Here is a 20,008-nt window from a genome sequence, read left to right on the forward strand (position 1 = left end):
AAAAAGGCCAATGCGATTTCTGTTCATAGAAGGTAATAGCAAGTCCTAAAGTAAATAAAGAGAATATTTATAGGATGGAGTGGTTAACTTTTTCTGTGTTAAGTGCTATTCAACATCTTTATCAACGACTTGGATGAAGGAATAGAGAACATCCTTTATCAAATTTGCAGATGACACCAAACTAGGAGTAGGAGCTAATACTCCAGAGGACAGGATCAAGATTCAAGATGACCTGAAAAGACTAGAAAGCTGGGCCAAAGCTAACAAAATGAAATTCAACAGGGAGAAATGTAAGGTACTGCAATAAGGGCAGAAAAATGAAAAGAACAGATATCGGATAGGGGACACCTGGATGAATGAAACTACATGTGAAAGGGATCTAGGAGTTCAGAAGACCACAAGTTGAACATGAGTCAACAGTGCGATGCGGCAGCTAAAAAGGCCAATGCAATTTTAGCATCAATAGAAGTATAATGTCTAGATCAAGGGAAGTAATAGTGCCACTATATTCTGCTCTGGTCAGGCCTCACCTGGAAGACTGTGTCAAGTTCTGGGCACCACAATTCAAAAAGTATGTTGAGAAACTGGAGCGTGTCCAAAGGAAGGCAACTAAAATGTTGAAGGGTCTGGAAACCATGCCCTATGAGGAACGCCTTAGGGAGCTGGGTATGTTTAGCCTGGAGAAGAGGTGATATGATAGCCCTGTTTAAATATTTGAAGGGATGTCATATTGAGAAGGTGGCTAGCTTGTTTTCTGCTGCTCCAGAGAATAGGATCTGGAGCAATGCAAGCAAGCTTCAGGAAAAGAGATTCCACCTCAACATTAGGAGGAACTTCCTGACAGAAAGGGCTGTTTGACAGTGGCACGCACTCCCTCAATGGAGAATAATGGAGTCCCCTTCTTTGGAGGCCTTTAAACAGAATCTTGATGGCCATCTGTCAGGGATGCTTTGATTGAGATTTCCTGCATGGCAGAAGGGGGGGTCGGAATGGATGGCCCTTGAGGTCTCTTCCAACTCTATGATTCTATGATTCTGAGACCACAATGGGAGAGTTTCAATCCTTCAGGCAAGGATCATAACCCTGAGGTCGCTATGGGCCAGGTCAGGTAAGGAACACCTCCCTCAAGACAATAAGCCAATCTTAATCCTTCAGGGAAGGAACATCAGACCAAAGTCACAATGAGTTAGTCTTAATCCTTCAGATAAGGAGCATCAGTCTGAGATCACAATGGGCCAGTCTCATTCATTCAGGTAAAGAGGACCAACCTGAAGTCACAATGGGCCCGTCTCAATCTCTCAAACAACAAGAATCAGCCTGAGGTCACAATGAGCCATTCAAAGTCTTTCAGGAAAGAAGCATCAGACTGAAGTCACACTTCACCAGTCTCAATTTCTCAATCTCAATGAGTGTCAGCCTGAGGTTGTAATGGACCATTATCAATCCTCCAGGTCTGGAGTGACAACAGTCCCATCTCATTCCTGCAGGTAAGGAGCACCAGCCTTAAATCACAATAGTCCCGTTTCAAACCTTCCGGTAAGGAGCATCAGAGTGAAGTCACAGTGGGCCAGTCTCAATCCTTCAGGTAAAGAGCATGAGCCTGAAGTCATAATAGTCCCATCTCAGTCTTTCAGGCAAAGAACCTCATGGTGAGATCACAACAGTCCTGTCTCAATCCTTCAGGTAAGGAGCAGCAGACGGAGGTCACAATGGGACAGTCTCAATCTCTCAGGCAAGGACCATCAGCCTGAAGCTGCAATCTGAGATCTAGAGTCAGTCCTGTGCTCAAAAAATAAAACCCATTTGAAACAAAAGAAGCTTTATTGATGAATCCAGGCAGAAACATCCATTAACACGTTTTTGCGAAGTCTGAAGTCCAAAAGAGCTTGCTCAACCCCTCCCTAAGCCAGCCCCCAATTCCCAAGCTAAAGCAACACAATCGGAGGTTGCATAGATACCAAGGTTGTGTATACTTCCCCTTCCCTTCTCCAAGTCAGCCTCACCTTGAAGAGCGGTGTTCCCAAGCCAGCTTCACTCCTCCTTGATAACCATCTCCAGCTGCAACCCCAGCCCCTCTCCAAACGCCTCCTTCATCTAAAAGCCACTCCATCTGTCTTCCTAACATTTCCCACTACATGCTTTCTATAACCCATCACTCTACACTACCTACAATGAACTACAACTATAACTCCTACTTTAACTCTAATAATCAAACCCTAATATTTTACTCTTTATGACAGAATCCTTATACCCTGTTTCTTTTTTTTATAATTTTTTATTTATTTATGATTAGCAAGACATACAAATTTTATAGAAACATAAAACACATAAAACAAATAAACATATGAAACATATTTACATTGTGATTCATTTAATTGTCATTAACTAACAAACAAATGAACAAGACATAACTAAAAAATGATATATATATATATATATATATATATATATATATATGTATGTCTATACACTAGATACCTCTGTTTTACACTTCTAAATTAGGTAGACCTAGCCCCCCTTTCTCCCTTTGGTCTTGCAAATAAGTTATTCTGATTCTTGATTTTTTCCCTTGCCAGATAAAGTCTTGAATATCTTTATTCCACCGCTTGAATATTTTATTAGACGTTATGACTGGAATGGTCTGAAAAAAGAAAATCATCTTAGGGAGCACATACATTTTAATTAGTGCTATTCTTCCCAATAGTGATAGTTGTAGATTTTTCCATTTTTTCAAATTGTTTCTCACCTTATCCCAAGTTATAGTATAATTATTTTCTATTAACTCAGAATTTTTGTTTGTGATAGTAATACCTAAGTATTTTGCTTTTTTAACAATCTTTAAATCCGTTTTCTCCTCTAATTCTTTTTCTTCTGAGTTGGACATATTTTTTGTCAAAATGACACTTTTCTGTTTGTTAATTTTTAATCCAGTCATGTCACACGCTTTCTCCAAAGTTGCCTCCATTCTAGGAATGCTGCTGATCGGATTATCTACAAATAAAACAATATCATCTGCAAAAGCTTTTAGCTTAAATTGATAATTATTAATCTGTACACCTTTAATTTGGTCATCTTCTCTAATTTTCTTTAACATAACTTCAATCATCATTATAAACAAGAGTGGGGACAAAGGGCAGCCTTGCCTTGTTCCTTTGTTAATTTTACAGCTTTCAGATCTTTCACCATTAATTATTATTTGTGCATTTTGATTTGCGTATATTGTATTAACCCAGTTTGAAAATCTTTCTCCAATTTTGCTTTGTTTTAATACCTCCTTCAAGAAGAGCCAATTAACATTATCAAATGCTTTTTCTAAATCAAGTAGTATAATACCTAGTTTCTTCTCCTTATGAAGTTCATAATATTCAATTATATTCATTAAAATTGTAGTATTTTGGTTGACGAGGGCGGGATAATAAGGACAGACAATAATAGGAACCCAGATAGAAAACATAGAAGTGTAGAAGGAGGGAAAATTTAAGAGAATATCTAACAGCCGCAAGATGGAAGAAACCAAAACATTAGTGAATAATGAAAACTATTCAGTGATAGTAGAAGAATTAAAAAAAGATAGGAATGGAGATAAAAGTAGAAATTTCTAAGAAGATTAAGGAAGAAATGCAGGAATTAAAGGATGAAATAAAGAGAGATATACAAAAAGAAATAGAAATGTTTAAAACTAGCATATCTCAAATTACAGGAGAAATTAGAAAGATAAACAAAACAATGACAGAGACACAGGAAAAGACAGCAGCGTTAGAAGAAAAAATTGGTAATATAGAGAAAAGACAGATAGAGGAAGACTACTATAAAACAAATATAGAATTAAGGCTACAAAGAAGAGCAATTAAATTAAGAGGGGTCCAAGAACAACCTAATGAAGATCTGATGATTAGGATTGTCCCAGCATCGGCACAATTTATTGACTGGGCAGAGGTGCAGCTGGATTTGGAAATTGATAAATTGTATAGGGGTGATTCATGGGTGGCAAGAAACCATAATTTACCTAGGGATATAATGATTTTTTTTAACAAGGGAAAGGGTAAGAGATATGATTCTGGAGATAAATTCCTAACCCTAACCCTAACCCTAACCCTAACCCTAACCCTAACCCTAACCCTGACACGCAATGGGCCAGTCCCAATCCTTCAGGTATACAGCACCAGTCTGAAGTGACAATTCTCCCATCTCAATCTTTCAGGCAAGGAGCATGAGCCTGAGGTTGCAATGGGCCAGTCCCAATCCTTCAGGTAAAGAGCACCACCCTGAAGTCACAATAGTACCCTTTCAATCCTTCATCCAAGGAGCATCAGACTGAAGTTGCAATGGGCCAGTCTCAATCTCTCAGGCAACGAGAATCAGCCTGAGGTCACAGTGGGCCAGTCTCAATGTTTCAGGCAAGAAGCATCAGCATCAGGTTGCAATGCTCACATCTCAATCCTTCAGGTAAGCAGCATTAGCCTAAATTCACAATGGTCCCATCTCATTGCTGCAGGCAAGGAGCATCAGCCTGAAGTCACATTATGTCATGAATCCCTTTATTCATGCATTTATTCATTTAGGGATTCATGCCATAAAGGGTATAGGTTTAGGTTTAAATTAGAATTGAGATAGATGAGATTTATGGTGGGTTAAAATAATATTTTTTAATATGTGCTTTAATAGAAGATACTAGAAAGAGGTGGGGAGATCATGGCTAAAGAATGTGATTGTTTGCTAGGATTGGAATATGTGGGAATCATCCTTCTAACAGAGGCTTGGGTTTAAAAGACTGGTCTCTGTAAAAGGAGGGGGAACATATAGAGTTATTGGTATTGTTATATTGTAATGGGTTTATGCTTATTATATTTTGATATGGTATCATATTAGATTGGGATTGATGAGGTTTCATAGATAGATAGATAGATAGATAGATAGATAGATAGATAGATAGATAATGCAGTGGTTAAGAGAAGGCACATGAGAGCTTAATTGTTTTTAGAAATGCTGCCAGAATCCCAGATGGAAGGACACTGCACGGGAAAGGGCTATCCAATTAATTATCTTCATTGGTTAATGGGGTGCGGTTAATTGATATGGTTACAAAAGTGATATGTTTAGACTTCCTTTCATTCCTGACAAAAAAGTCACTTCTATTGCATGTATCTTCTTCATTAAAAGTTGTTCCTTTTTCAAAGTACTGCCTTTTGTGTTGCAAGAGGGGCTGCAGTTAGGAGCCTGACAAATATCTGTCTCCCCTTCCATTCACCCTGCTTTCCCAAAAGGGCTGGAGAGCATATCAAACCAACCACAGAACCTTTCCCTGCTCTTCTGTAATGCCAGTCAAAAATAAAACACAGATAGTCCATGATCTCCTGGATGAAGAGGCTGACCTGGCTTGTTTCATGGAGACCTGGCTGGGTGATGAGAGCTCTGCCACCTGGGCTCAGGCCTTACCAGCCGGTTTCTCTGTCAGTGAGCAGGTAAGGGGATGTTGCTTTGGTCCATGAAGACAATCTTGCTTTGGCCAGGATACCTATCCGTAAGATGGACCACATTGAATGTATTTACCTCAGCTTAAAGACTAGGGAAGGTCAGGGGATTCTGTGGGTTTACTGTCCGCCCCGTTATTTAACAGACTCCCTAGCAGAGCTGACACAACTGGTCTCGGAGCTGCTGCTGGAGTCGCCTAGGCTTTTAGTCCTGGGCGACCTCAACGTCCCCCTCGAGGCCGGTTTAACGAACATATCTGGTGCAGATCGGGAGTCCATGATCAGCATGACAAACATGGGCCTTTCCCAGATAGTCTCTGAGCCCACGCACTGTGCAGGTCATACTCTCGATGTGGTCTTCTGTACGGAACAGGCACATCCATGGGCGGAGGTAGTCAATATCTCCGCATTGTCATGGACCATAGATCATAGGTCAAGGTCAGGCTGAAGGCCAATATTCTGGGGGTGGAGGACCTATTAAAATGGTCTGCCCTCGAAGGTTGATGGAACCCACAAGGTTCCAAGAGGCCTTAGAGTCTTTGAAGGCTGATAATGCCAGTGATTCTGTTGCAGCTCTGGTCAATACTTGGAACAACGGTCTTAGCAGAGCTATAGACACTATCGCTTCCAAGTGCCCTTTCCAACCCGCTTCAAATCACAATTTGTGGTATACTCAAGATCTCAAAATAATGAAGGGGGCTGGACAACAGCTATAGCGCCGCTGGCAGAAATATCGACCCATACCTGATAAGAGTTTTTTTTAAAAAAATCCTATGGAGTGGCAATAGATGCAGATAAGAAGTCCTTCTATTCTGCATTTATTAAGTCTGCAAAGTCTCGTCCTGCAGAGCTATTCAGGGCGGTAAGGGACTTGGCTTAAATGTCCCCCTTTATTAGAACTCCTTATTGGAACCTACAAAAGCCTGCTCTGATGCTTTTAATAACTACTTTGCAGACAAAGGCGGGATACAGACGGGCAAAAAGGGGTGTGTTCATGACGTCATGAAGGTATAGCCTTCAGACGGCCCTTACCTGAATGCCGTCATGAACACGCCGCCCGCACGCCCCAAGCGGGAAGAAGCGGCATTAAAAAGGTGCCTCTTTTTTCCGCTTCTTTTCTATATAGTGCGCAGCTGCACATCTCCGTCTATAAGCTGCTGCACCGGTACGCCAGAATTGCTACGCCGCTAATTTAAGTTGCCCATTTAAAAGCTCCGTGTCTGCTGCGTCGCATAATGAGTCGGGGTCCTGGAACATGCGCAGTTTGCAGTCAGGCTTTAATTGCAGCATCAGATGCCATGCAGATGTGGAAGCTGCAGCACAGTTGCAGCGCATTTTAAGACTCGTAACCCTAACCCTAACCCTAACCCTAACCCTAACCCTAACCCTAACCCTAGAGCAACATGTACGCATGCGCTGCTAGAATTGTGGAAAGTTTGGAATTTAAAGTGAACCCCTACACATATTCCTGTGCCATTTTCACCTAACAATAAAAAAACGCTAAAACTTTAAATATTTAGATATGTACAAGGGAGGTGATGGGGGATGGCAGGGGGACAGCGGTGGCAGCGGCGACAGCTGTGGCTGTGCATTGCAGATTCAGCAGGAGCGCGGGGATCAAAGGAGAGGAGGCATCAATGATGCTGGTGACATTGGCAACGTGCAAGCGGACAAGGATGCCAACACCAGCTGATCACCAGCTGGCAGGAGACCACCATTGTTCTTGGGCAGGACGGGGGGAAAAGTTTAAAGGGGCCTGGGTGCTTTAAATGTGCACGTATGCTTTCTGCCGCCGGTGCTGAGCGCCGCAGCTGCCCAGCTGCGCATCCACCAGCCAGCAAAAGAAAAAAAAAAGCCCCGTTTTTGGCTGCCCGTGCGGAAGCTGCCTCTCTCTTTGCGGCGTCCTCCGAGGCGGCGGTATGGAAGCTACGGGTCAGAAACGGCCCCAGGTGAGGTGTCTTCACTGCCCCCCGTGTGGAAGCCCCATCCACCTTAGCCAGGCCCCCAGGGCGGGCGGTCTGGAGGCTCCGTATTCAGCAGAATACACCTCCAAGACGTCTTCCCCTGCCCGTCTGTATCCCGCTGAAATCTCTCAGTTAAGAGCTGATTTGGATTCTAGATCAATTTGAGTCAGTTAGTACAGAGGATGTGGACAAGCTCCTTGGGAGTACGAAAAGACGACTTGCTCTTTTGATCCTTGACCGTCTTGGCTGGCTGTCCAGGGGGGAGATACCATCAAGATGCTGCTAAATACATAACTAATGCATCTTTCAGGGAAGGCTGTCTTCCATCTTGCCTCAAAGAGGCGGTGGTTAAACCACTTCTAAAAAAGCCTTCCCTTGACCCCCTGGACAGAAACAATTACCGGCCAGTTTGGCTCTTACCATTCTTAGGCAAGGTAATCGAGAGGGCAGTCGCCATTCAACTCCAAGCAGTCTTGGAAGAAACGGATTTTCTAGATCCATTTCAAACCAGATTTAGGATGGGTTACGGAGTTGAGACGGCCATGGTCCATCTTGGGATCGAAAACGCTTTGAAAAGGGGAAGTGTGGTCCTGCTGGTACTCTTGGACCTCTCAGCGGCCTTCAATACCATTGACCACGGTATCCTTCTGGAACGCCTGGGAGAGTTGGGAATTGGGGGCACTGCTATCCAGTGGTTCAGGTCCTACATCTCTGGCAATTCCAGATGGTGTCGCTTGAGGACAGTTGTTCGTCCAAGAAGGAGCTCAATTCGGGCGTCCCACAAGGCGCGACTCTGTCCCCAAAGCTATTCAACATTTACATGAAGCTGCTGGGTGAGATCATCCAGAGACATGGGGCGGGATGTGATCAATATGCTGACGACACCCAAATATATTTCTCTATGTCTCAGACTGATGCAGTGATGAAGGATGGCGTCTCTCCTCTGAATGCCTGTCTTAATGCGGCAATGGACTGGATGAGGGAAAACAAACTCAAATTGAATCCAGGTAAAATGGAGGAACTTGTAATAGGAACCCCTAATCCAGGAATGGAGTTGTGTCAGGCAGTTCTGGATGGGGTCACACTTCCCCTGAAAGACTCTGTCTACAGTTTGGGAGTGCTCCTGGATTCATCACTTCGTCTGATGGCTCAGGTGGATGCAAAGGACAGGAGCACTTGTTATCAGCTTCGGGTGATGCGCCAACTGCGCCGCTTCCTGGAGCAGGGAGACCTTGAAACAGTAGTACATGCGCTGGTCATCTCTCGGCTCGACTTCTGTAACACATTCTACATAGGGCTACCCTTGTGCCAAGTTCAGAAACTTCAACTGGAACAGAATATGGCAGCCAGGTTGGTTACAGGCACTTCTAGAACTGTCCACATTACACCGGTTCTTAAATCCCTCCACTGGCTGCCCATTAGTTTCTGGGCAAGATACAAGGTGTTGCTTTTAACCTTTAAAGCACTACATGGCTTGAGTCCTGACTACTTGAGGGAGTGTCTCCTCCCATACAATCCACCCGCAGACTCAGGTCCTCTGGTAAGAACCTGCTACAACTCAAGAAGTCAAGACTTTCAGCATTGACCCAGAGGTCCTTCTCGTCATCCGCTCCCAGTCTCTGGAACGACCTCCGGATGAGATCCGTCATATTTCCACCTTGGAAGCCTTTAGAAAGGCTATTAAGATGGATGTCTTCTGGCAGGCCTTTCCAGACTAGATTAGATCTATTGACTTGCCTCCCCCTCCCCCTGACCCTTACTCTTGCCACCGTTACTCCACCGAAAAATGTTGCTTCCAATGATATTGAACCCTATCCTGTGTGATGCTTTCTATTTGGCACAAAACTCTTCCCCAAATGAGGCATCAGAAGGAAGGGTCTCTCCTCTGCCCCAATTTCCAGGAGGGAGGGGGCTCCTCAAAGCCCTTTTTACCTTTGGATCCCCCTCCCCTCCATGGCCACGCCTCTCTCCAAGGGACCCCCTGCCCTCTTTTCTCATAATAACCCCCCAAGTACATGGGACCCAAAGAATATCCGAGTACGGGGCAGGGAAGGAAAGGGGGAGAGGAGGCCTGGCAGTCCCCCCTGCCTTTCTTGGGGGGGGGGGGCGAAGAGGGGCTTCCTTCCTTCTAATAACCACGCAAGGGCCCCCCAGAAGATGGTCCAGCCATTCCTCTGAATGAACGAGGGCTCTCCCCACTTCCCTCCCTCCTCAGAACAGACTGTGAGGGCAGCTATGGCTTCAGGGGCTGAGTCTGTGCATGCACATATGGCCTCAAAGGCTCCTCCTCAGCATGTGCAGGGATTGCCAGGGCCTAGATGCTGCTGCTTATTCTGCTGGCAGCCTTTGCGGGAAAGGAAGGTATGTGCCAAGGGTTCAGCGGCCTCCACTTCCTTCCTTCTTTTCTTCATTTGAGGAGACTGCAATGGAGCCCAAGGTGCAGAGCTGGACTCAGGAGAGAAAGGCAGGAAAGGAAGGCTCTAGTTGGGGAATATAACTCTCTCTGTGTATCGTGTGTGTGTGTGTGTGTGTGTGTGTGTGCAAATTCAGAACTTCTGTGCATCAAAGAGTCCCGTGTGTTGAAATAGCAAAGGACTTTATTGAGAACACATAGAAATTCAGTGTTTAAGCCAGAACTGCCCACTCTAAGCCAAACAATACATTAAAACCCCAAAACCTAAAACATCACCCTCTTCCAAACCTAGCCCCCACCTCCAATTCCCACAGTCTATGCCCCACAGGTAACAAGACCCCTTTTGGCATTTCCACAAACTAGCTCATCCTGTTAATACCGGCCTCCAACTTTCTTCAGCCAACATCCCACACATTGCAAAAGCTATCATTCCCATAACTATTCTAGACAGCTGTAACAAATCCCAGCCCCGCATCTAACTAACTTATACCACGACCCACAATCCCCAGCCAAATTTACAACCCAAAGTAATTATCTATACTATTAGCAATGAAACCTAAATTTAACAACATACAACCTTAAAACATAAAGACACATATGGACAGACAAACTTTAAAAGCAAAATCACAAGGGCCTTTTCTTATCACCACAGGATTTAAAATATATATTTTTGTATTCCTTATTGACAAATATAATGTTAGTCTACTGCTGGGGATTTGTGTTGCTTCTCTCCTGTGTGGACTCTCTGATGTCTCACTAGGTGTGACTTTGTAGAAAAACATTTCCCACAATGCTGGCATTTGAATGGTTTCTCTCCAGTGTGGATTCTCTGATGTTTCACTAGGACTGACTTTGAATAAAAACATTTCTCACAATGCTGGCATATGAATGGTTTCTCTCCAGTGTGGATTCTCTGATGTTTCTCTAGGTCTGACTTCGAATGAAAACATTTCTCACAATGCTGGCATTTGTATGGCTTCTCTCCTGTGTGGACTCTCTGATGTTTCACTAGGTTGGACTTCTGAGAAAAACCTTTCCCGCAATGCTGACATTTGTATGGCTTCTCTCCAGTGTGGATTCTCTGATGTTTCACTAGGACTGACTTTGAAAAAAAACATTTCTCACAATGCTGGCATATGAATGGTTTCTCTCCAGTGTGGATTCTCTGATGTTTCACTAGGTCTGACTTCGAATAAAAAAATTTCTCACAATGCTGGCATTTGTATGGCTTCTCTCCTGTGTGGACTCTCCGATGCATGACAAGGACTGACTTGTAGGCAAAACATTTCCCACAATGCTGGCATTTGTATGGCTTCTCTCCTGTGTGGACTCTCTGATGTTTCACTAGGTTGGACTTCTGAGAAAAACATTTCCCGCAATGCTGACATTTGTATGGCTTCTCTCCAGTGTGGATTCTCTGATGTTTCACTAGGTCTGACTTCGAATAAAAACATTTCTCACAATGCTGGCATATGAATGGTTTCTCTCCAGTGTGGATTCTCTGATGTTTCACTAGGACTGACTTTGAATAAAAACATTTCTCACAATGCTGGCATATGAATGGTTTCTCTCCTGTGTGGACTCTCTGATGTTTCACTAGGACTGACTTTGAATAAAAACATTTCTCACAATGCTGGCATTTGTATGGCTTCTCTCCTGTGTGGACTCTCTGATGTGTCACTAGGTCTGACTTCCGAGAAAAACATTTCCCACAATGCTGGCATTTGTATGGCTTCTCTCTTTTGTGGACTCTCTCATGCATCAATAGGTTTGACTTCTTAGAAAAACATTTCCCACAATGGTGGCATTTGTGTGGCTTCTCTCCTGTGTGGAATATCTGATGTGTCACTAGGTTTGGCTTCTGAGAAAAACATTTCCCACAATGCTGGCATTTGTATGGCTTCTCTCCAGTGTGGACTCTCTGATGTGTCACTAGGTGTGGCTTTGAAGAAAAACCTTTCCCACAATGCTGGCATTTGTACGGCTTCTCTCCTGTGTGGACTCTCTGATGTGTCAGTACGTATGACTTCCAAGAAAAACCTTTCCCACAATGCTGGCATTTGAATGGCTTCTCTCCTGTGTGGACTATTCCATGCATGACAAGGACTGACTTGTAAGCAAAATATTTCCCACAGTGCTGGCATTTATGTGACTTCTTTCTTGTGTGGACTCTCTCTTGACTGACAAATTCTTCTGTAAAGGAGGACAATGACAGGCGAGACTGAATCTCAGTGTTAAGGGAGGAAAGTGTTACCCCAAGAGTTAGCCCCACATTCACCCCTCCCTATTTCAGATTAAATTAATAAAGTTGGTGTGAGTGACCTGAGCATGGCCCTGTTCTGGATGCCACCAAATCCATATAATGATTGTATGCTTACTCATAGGAGCTACCAAAAAGAGATTGAAGGGGAAGTGCCATGAGGAAATCAGTAGAAGCAGATAGTCAGACCATTGAAAAATATTCCATTAAATATATGTAAAACTATTTTAACTGAAAAGTGGCATCATTTCCTGTGAGACTGCCATAGAGTGTTGTGTCAGAGCACATGGCATGATGCAAGCTAACTACAGAGGATGCTTCATGCTGTGTGGCACCAGGAGATGCCTCACAACCAATACAGTATACAGCTCACATGTGGATTGATGTGGGTTGGAGTTGTATGTAGAAGAGATTGTGAAGTGGATGGAAGTCAGAGAGGAGACCTGGTAAATATTTGTTTTATATTGCAACTCAAGCTAAAGAACCTCTAAGGACTTGGAGTAAATCAACTGTGTCTGTGAGTTATTTTTAAGTGTGGAAAGTGGTTAGTGCATTGCCAATACCTATATCTGGAGATTTGCTTCTGTACTCTGCAATGTTATTGTTGAGCTCTGCGAGTGTCACCTTCAGACTGTGATATACATTGGCTTGTGAATGGGACCAGAATTCAGAGCCAAGAAGGACCTAAGAGCCGGTGTGACAATCCTTTTTGGCTGAAGTATTTCCAACAAGCACCCATTGCATTTATTTCAGTTTCAGACAATTCTTTCCCCACCCAGGAAACCTCCTAAAGCAATTTAAACCTTTTCGAATGCTCGGTTTCTGCCCCCAAGCAACAATTTCAGTATAAATATCAGTCCCAACTGGCTGTTCTTCAGCATCAGTCCAGTTGCAGACAGACACTCCACTGGTTTACATTGCTAAACACCTCATTACAATCGCCAGCCCCACTTGCCATTGGAGTTACTGACTTCTCTTCCCTTTCTGGACCCTCAGCAATTGGAATCAAGATCCATCTAGATAATGTATTACCATTAGCAAAGTCTTACACTATTCACCACTCCCACTTTTGTTACCCAGTTCTTGTGTGTGTGTGAACACCTATATGTGTACATGTGTGTGTGTCTGCGTGCATTTTTCTTTCCCCTAAATAAAACACAAAACCCTATTTGAAATGCCTCTGGAGTTCTGTGTGCTTTCAGGCCTGGTATAGTTGGGATGAATCCCGAGGTCACTGTTGCCTCAATCTCTCCTTTGAGCTAAGTATGAAATTCCCCTAAAAGTATAGCACTTGTGGGTGTCCTCCCCAGACTCCAGCATTTCGAGTGACAAAGGGCCTCTGGAATCAACCACAGAGCTAAGAAAGCTCAGGTTGGAAAAGAAGCATTAGAGAAAAAGGAATTTTTGTGTTACCCTTTCCTCTCTTCATAGACATTGCTCATAATTGCTAAATGGAACCCTTAATATGAATGAAACAAAGGGCCTGATTTCGAGTTCAGTTCTTAAGTTCAGTGCTCTACATGGGGCTACCTTGGTACCAAGTTCGGAACCTTCAGTTAGTTCCAAACGCGGCAGCCAGATTGGCCACTGGAACATCTAGGTCAGACCGTATAACACCAGTTCTAAAATCTCTACATTGGCTGCCAATTAGCTTCCGGGCGCAATACAAAGTGTTGGTTATTACCTTTAAAGCCCTACATGCCTTGGGCCCGAGCTACTTGAGGGAACGCCTCTCCCTACACAATCTGCCCCACACTCTCAGAACAGCTGGGAAGAATCTATTAGATTACCAAAGGTCAGGCAAAGAACAACTTCACACAGAGCGTATATAGCCATGGCCACCAAGTTATGGAACAACTTGCCGGAGGAGATCCGTCTTATCACCACCTTGGATTCTTTCAAGAAAGCACTTAAGACGGATCCCTTCCGGAAGGCTTACCCACCCGACCTCTTGTAAAGAACTTAAGGAAAAATCCCACTTCTGATCACAATTGTGCATTTTAAACAATGTTTTTATTCGTCCTGAATTGAGTTTTAGGTGACTTGTTGTTTTACTGTGTGTAAATTGTATGCTATTGTTGTTTTATGGCTATTTTAAGGTTGTAATACCACCTCAATCCTGTAGGAGATGGGTGAAATACAAATAAAACTTATTATTAGTATTATTATCATCATCATCATCATCATCATCATCATCATTATCTGTCCAGTTGGTGGCTGCCTCCCAATCCCCAAGGCCTCTCTCCTGGCCCTTCCCAGAGGTCCCTTCCTCTTTGCACAGAGCTAGGCGATCCTGGCTTTACTCCTGCCTTCCCCTACTGGCTCCCAGAGGCCTAGAATGATAGAGTTGGAAGAGACCACAAGGGCCATCCAGTCCAAACCTATTCTGCCATGCTGGAATCAAAGCATCCCTGACAGATGGCCATCCAACCTCTGTTTGAAGACCTCTAAGGAAAGAGACTCCACTAAAATCTCCGATGGAGCTTGTTCCACTGTTGAACAGACTTTACTGTCAGGAAGTAAGGTCTGTTCAAGTAATGTTGAGGTGAAATCTCTTTTATTGCAGTTTGCATCCATTGTTCCGTGTTCTAGTCTCTGGAGCAGCAGAAGCTTGACATTCCTTCAAATATTTAAACAGGGCTATCATATAACCTCTTAACCTTCTCTTCTCCAGGCTAAACATCCCCAGCTCCCTAAGGCATTCCTCGTAGGGCATGGTTTCCAGACTGTTCACCATTTTAGTTGCCCTCCTTTGGACACGCTCATTTCTCCACATTCTTTTTGAATTGTTGTGCCCAGTATTCCAGGTGGGGCCTGACCAAAGCAGAATAGAGTAGCACTATTACTTCCCTTGATCTATACACTATACTTCAATTGATTAAGCCTAAAATTGATCGGCCTTGTAGGCTGCTGCACAGCACTGTTGACTCATGTTCAACTTGTGTTCTACTTGGACTGCTAGATATCTTTCAAACGTAGTTGCATTCAGCCAGGTGTCCCCCATCTGTGCATTTCATTTTTCCGCCCTAAGCCTGATCCCCTTCCCTTCCTCCCTCTGTTCTCTCTCTTGCCCATCTGCACTGCTTCCGCATTTCAGCCTCACCATCTCTTTCCTGCCTTTCTGTTTTTCACATTCGCTCCTTCGCTCTATCACAGACACACCCATTTATTTGATGTATAAAAGGGACACTTTGAGGCTCATTGTTTGATAAAGGCAGGATAATCCATATACAAATAACTCATTGGGAAAGGCAGAGCAATGGGGCTGGGACCTGAACTCCAATTTTGGTGAGGATCAAGCACCAGGGAGCAGCCTTAAAACAGCCTTAAGACATCTCTAAGACAGGGATGGTCTACTGTTGGGGACTGGGGGGGGGGGGGGGGCGTCACATTGGCCCCCTGGAAATCTCAGGGAAAACCGCACATTGTATTACCTTAAAATAGGAATAATGTTTTGACCCTCAGTATCCCATTGCATCTGTTTGGAGAAGTGGAGGCCATTTTGACACTGTTGGGCCCTCTCTGAGCCACTGAAGGGCCAAGGGAGGGCTTTTCCCCAAGAAGCCTCTCCAGAGCCTCAAAAGACTGGAAGAGGGCAAAAAAAGGTAGGAAACATACTCAGAGATGTGCTGAGTACCATTTGGGTGAGAAATTCATTAATCTCCATGCTGTCATCCCACAAAATCCTAGAATTGGTGTGATATCTGGTGCCAGAACTAAGTCTCAGAATTAGAAAGTCCTTTGCTTGCACCAAAAGGTTTATTGAGAAACTCCGGCAGAAGTGTCCATTAACACATCTAAGCAGTCTCTGAAGCTTCGAAACCTTTTTCCTCCGTCATTAACTATCTTCACACTCCTCCCTTTTCTTCCCCCTTCAGCCCCTAAACAGCTCGGGTACCTCTTGCCTTCTCCTCCACCGTTCATATACGCCTCTCCCCTCAGGGACATGTCTGCCACCCAAAACTCACAAACCAGTCAGTTAAGAGCCTCCCCAACTGCTTCCTTTCCCCAAGCCGCTCTAGGCCCCACTATCCTTACTTAAAACTACCAACATTTAAACTACTAACAATTCACCCTGAAACCGCAATACCATTCTGGATGAACCACAGAAGATGGTTCTGACAATTGGCAGTTTACAATGGGGTATTTAGAATCCTTATAAAGTGGAGAGCAATAGAGCCTCACTAAACTACAAATTCAAATATTCTACAGATGTTGCTATCACAATTAAACTACGCTTGACAGGGATCTAGGACTCCTAGTAGACCACAAGTTCAACAGGGGGAAACAGTGTGATGCAGGAGCTAAAAAGGCCAATGTGATTCTAGGGTGCATCAATACAAGTATAGTTTCTAGATCAAGGGAAGTAATAGTGCCACTCTATTCAGCTTTGGTCAGGCCTCACCTGGAATAATACTGTGTCCAGTTCTGGGCTCTACAATTCAAAAAGGATGTTGAAAAGTTGGAACATGCCCAGAGGAGGGCAACTAAAATGGTGAAGGATCTGGAAACCATCAAGCCCTATGAGGAGCAGCTTAGAGAGCTGGGTATGTTTGCCCTGGAGAAAAGAAAATTAACAGCGGATATGATATCCATGTTTATATATTGGAAAGGGTCGTATTGAGGATGGAGCAAGCTTGCTTTCTGCTGCTACAGAGAAAAAGAGACACCACAATGGATGCAAGTCACAGAGAAAGAGTTCCCACCTAAACATTAGGAGGAACTTAGGGACAGTAAGAGCTCTTTGGCAGTGGAATATACTCCCTTAGAGTTTGGTGGAGTCCTCTTCTTTGGAGGTCTTTAAACAGAGGCTGGATGGTGCTTGGAATGTGTATTCCTGCATGGCAGAAGTGGGTTGAACTGGATGGCCCTTGTGGTCTATTACAACTCTGTGATTCTATAATGCTAGTGGATTCCAGTTCCTTACCCACAGAGGCCACATTCTCATAATTCTCCATCATTATGTAATTGTACATATGTCTCTGCTTCTTCGTCAAAAGTTTCCATTCATCCTCGGTGAAATATACCGCCACATCCGCAAAGGTCACCTGCAACAGAAAATAGCCCTCATCCACAGAGATATTAAGCAAAAGGGGAGGAAAGCACATGGTGCATCCAAATATTTTTTGATCACTAGAATTAAGTCCAGGAAATAAATTTTAAATGCCGTCAGCCAGAAAAAAGCTACTGCCTTTGAGATCCAGTTTGTCTTGAATCTTTTCAATATAATATACAATATAATACATAATATAATTTAGGCCATGGCTGGGAAATTGATAATGGATTAGGATACTCACTGTCCCAACACATACAGTACATTTAGCCACCAAAGAATCATGGTGCATTTAGACATTTCTTGCCAAATCTGAGAGGCAAATATCATTTTTTATAACAGTTCTGGGGAGCACTCTGGGCTTGAGGGCCACTGGGCCCACCCCATATTTAGATCCAGAGATGTTTTCCCATATCCCCCAACATTTTGCAGATTGGAAAAGCAAGACACATATGGACAAACAACCCAAAAAGCAGTGAAGATGGCCAAAGTTGTTTATGAGGAAGATCACACAAGCTACGAAGTTTCCTTCTGCTTCAGCCTCCTGGAAAGGGCCATATCCTCCTTCTTTCCTCTCCTCTCCCCACTTTTGAGTTGATGGGCTACAAACTCAATTGCCCTCAGGAACTGAAGAGAGCTGAGAAACAGGAAACGTAGGAGGAGGAGAGAGCAACCAGGACATTTTTAAAAGCCCCTGAAATAATGAGGTGACAGAGGATTAACCAGGACTCTCTGCCAAACTCGGACAGTATTTTATTTGCTTCCTTTCATAAATTGGCCCAGCAGTGACGCAGATGAAGATAATAGGATAGTGACTCACCAAAGAGCTGTTGTACCTCGGCAGCCTCTTTCTGTTGGAGCCCAACTTCCTCCGCTTGGCCTCTGTGTTGGCCATCAGGTGGGCAGGGGGTCCTGGTAGCCCTGCACTTGGTCACTTCCAGCAAGAGAGTCCCCAAAGCCGTGCACAAGGAGGCCGAGATGAAGGTCCTGAGAAAAGGGACCAAGGTTAGGATTGGCTTTGCAAGAAACCCTGCAGCACTCAAAGAGACAGAGAACAGCATCCTGCTGGTGACATATGCAGGTGACATATGCCTCCTTTGGGCCGATGCAGAGCTGGGCATCCCCTTCCTCCCTCTGCACCAAACAAAACACCCTGGACCTAGCATAGATTCACTGCAGCTCCCCTACACAACAGATACTCCATGCCTTATTAGAGTTGTGGGGGATTAGCGGATGGGGAATTGGAGAGGGCCCTGATTATGTCCCCGTAGCTAGATGTGAAATGAGTACATCATAAATAAATAAATGAATAAATACATGAATCATCTGCTGAAACCTTCTGAGTTCACCAGTGCTTTTCCCCATCATCAGCTCCTTTCCCAAGAAGGCTGCATCCGCACTATAGAAATAAGGCACTTTGACACCGCTTTAACCACTCAGTGCTATGGAACCCTGGGATTTTACCTTGGGACACTTAGCCTTCTCTGCCAGAGAGCTCTCATGCCACAATAAACTGCAAATCCCAGGATTCCATAGAATGGAGCCAGGAGAGTTAAAGCGGTTTCGAACTGGATTATTTCTGTAGTGCAGATAAAGCCTGAGTCAGTTGTAAAAGGGTAGAAGCACCCATGTCTTCTTTTTAGCCTCCTAATAATGGTTTTCCTTTAAAAAAATAAGTAGTTTGTTTTAGTCTATAATCCTCATTTTTGTTGTTGTTGTTTGTTTGTTTCATTCTTGGTAATATGAGTTATTCTGGTCTGTCTCCTTCCTTTTTGCCTGAAAATCTATTAATAAGGAAACTGGGAAGACTTTTAAAACCTCCCAAAGGAGCCACTTTTGGCCTTGTTTGGGGGACAAGCCTCCTCTTAGAAGCCAAAGCCCAATGTTTGTGAAGAATAAAAATAATAAGGCTTGTATTAAAACTATCCTCCCATTTCTGATCCCTTTTGAAACCTATGTTCCTCAGAAGGAGCAGAGCTGTGTAATAAGAAAACCCTCTCAGAAAAGAGACACAAAAGACACACAAAGAGACACATTTCCTTCCTTTTGGCCCAAGGAGCCTGGCCTCCTTCTCTCTCTGGAGCCTCAGGAGAGAAAGAGAGGACTCTGTTCAACTGAGGCCTCAGAGAAGGTTCTGGAACATTATTCCCCACAGTCACAAGCAGCACAAAATGGCCCCTAGAACACAAAATGGCTGCCTCTGCTGCAGCGCTGGCAGTTGTCAGTTTTAGGCCTTCAGGGAACCCAAAATGGGGGATCAAAGGGCCCCAAAGTCAGAAAGGACCCAAATAGCATTTCCAAACCTTAACAATACCTAAACGTTTTCCTGATGTGATGATATAGAGACTCCCTGAGATTATCTTTATAAATAAATCTTTATAAGCCTTTATAAATAAATAAATAAAATTTAATAATAATAATAATAAGCAACAACCAAAAAGTATTCTGCCCAGGAATTGCTGCTGCTGCTTCTTCTTCTTCTTCTTCTCCTCCTCCTCCTCTTCCTCAGGCCCTTCCTCTAAAGCCTTTCTCCTCCTCCTCCTCCTCAGATCCTTCCTCTATGCCTTCCTCCTCCTCCTCAGGCCCTTCTTCTAAGTCTTCCTCCTCCTCAGATCCTTCCTCTATGCCTTCCTCCTCCTCCTCAGGCCCTTCTTCTAAGTCTTCCTCCTCCTCAGATCCTTCCTCTATGCCTTCCTCCTCTTCCTCCTCCTCAGGCCCTTCCCCTAAGCCTTCCTCCTCCTCAGATCCTTCCTCTATGCCTTCCTCCTCTTCCTCCTCAGACCCTTCCCCTAAGCCTTCCTCCTCTTCCTCCTCCTCAGGCCCTTCCTCTAAGCCTTCCTCCTCAGA

The 20,008-nt window shown here is 44.0% G+C and overlaps 1 protein-coding gene across 1 annotated transcript; it reads right to left on the minus strand.

The window, feature by feature from the left end:
• Window positions 1–8,963: 8,963 nt before the first annotated feature.
• On the minus strand, window positions 8,964–19,008 carry LOC149271566 (uncharacterized). The gene is made up of 5 exons (XM_089507326.1): window positions 18,479–19,008; window positions 17,982–18,148; window positions 17,036–17,156; window positions 10,806–12,041; window positions 8,964–8,986 (listed from the first exon to the last, which is right to left on the minus strand). The coding sequence occupies exons 2-5, from the start codon at window positions 18,054–18,056 to the stop codon at window positions 8,964–8,966; spliced, it is 1,455 nt and encodes a 484-aa protein (XP_089363452.1). The 5' UTR covers window positions 18,057–18,148; window positions 18,479–19,008.
• Between the last annotated feature and the right edge of the window lie 1,000 nt (window positions 19,009–20,008).

Source organism: Sceloporus occidentalis, unplaced genomic scaffold (assembly GCF_023333645.1).
Source record: "Sceloporus occidentalis isolate IW3139 unplaced genomic scaffold, rSceOcc1.0.p SCAF_493, whole genome shotgun sequence".
Classification (NCBI taxonomy): domain Eukaryota; kingdom Metazoa; phylum Chordata; class Lepidosauria; order Squamata; family Phrynosomatidae; genus Sceloporus; species Sceloporus occidentalis.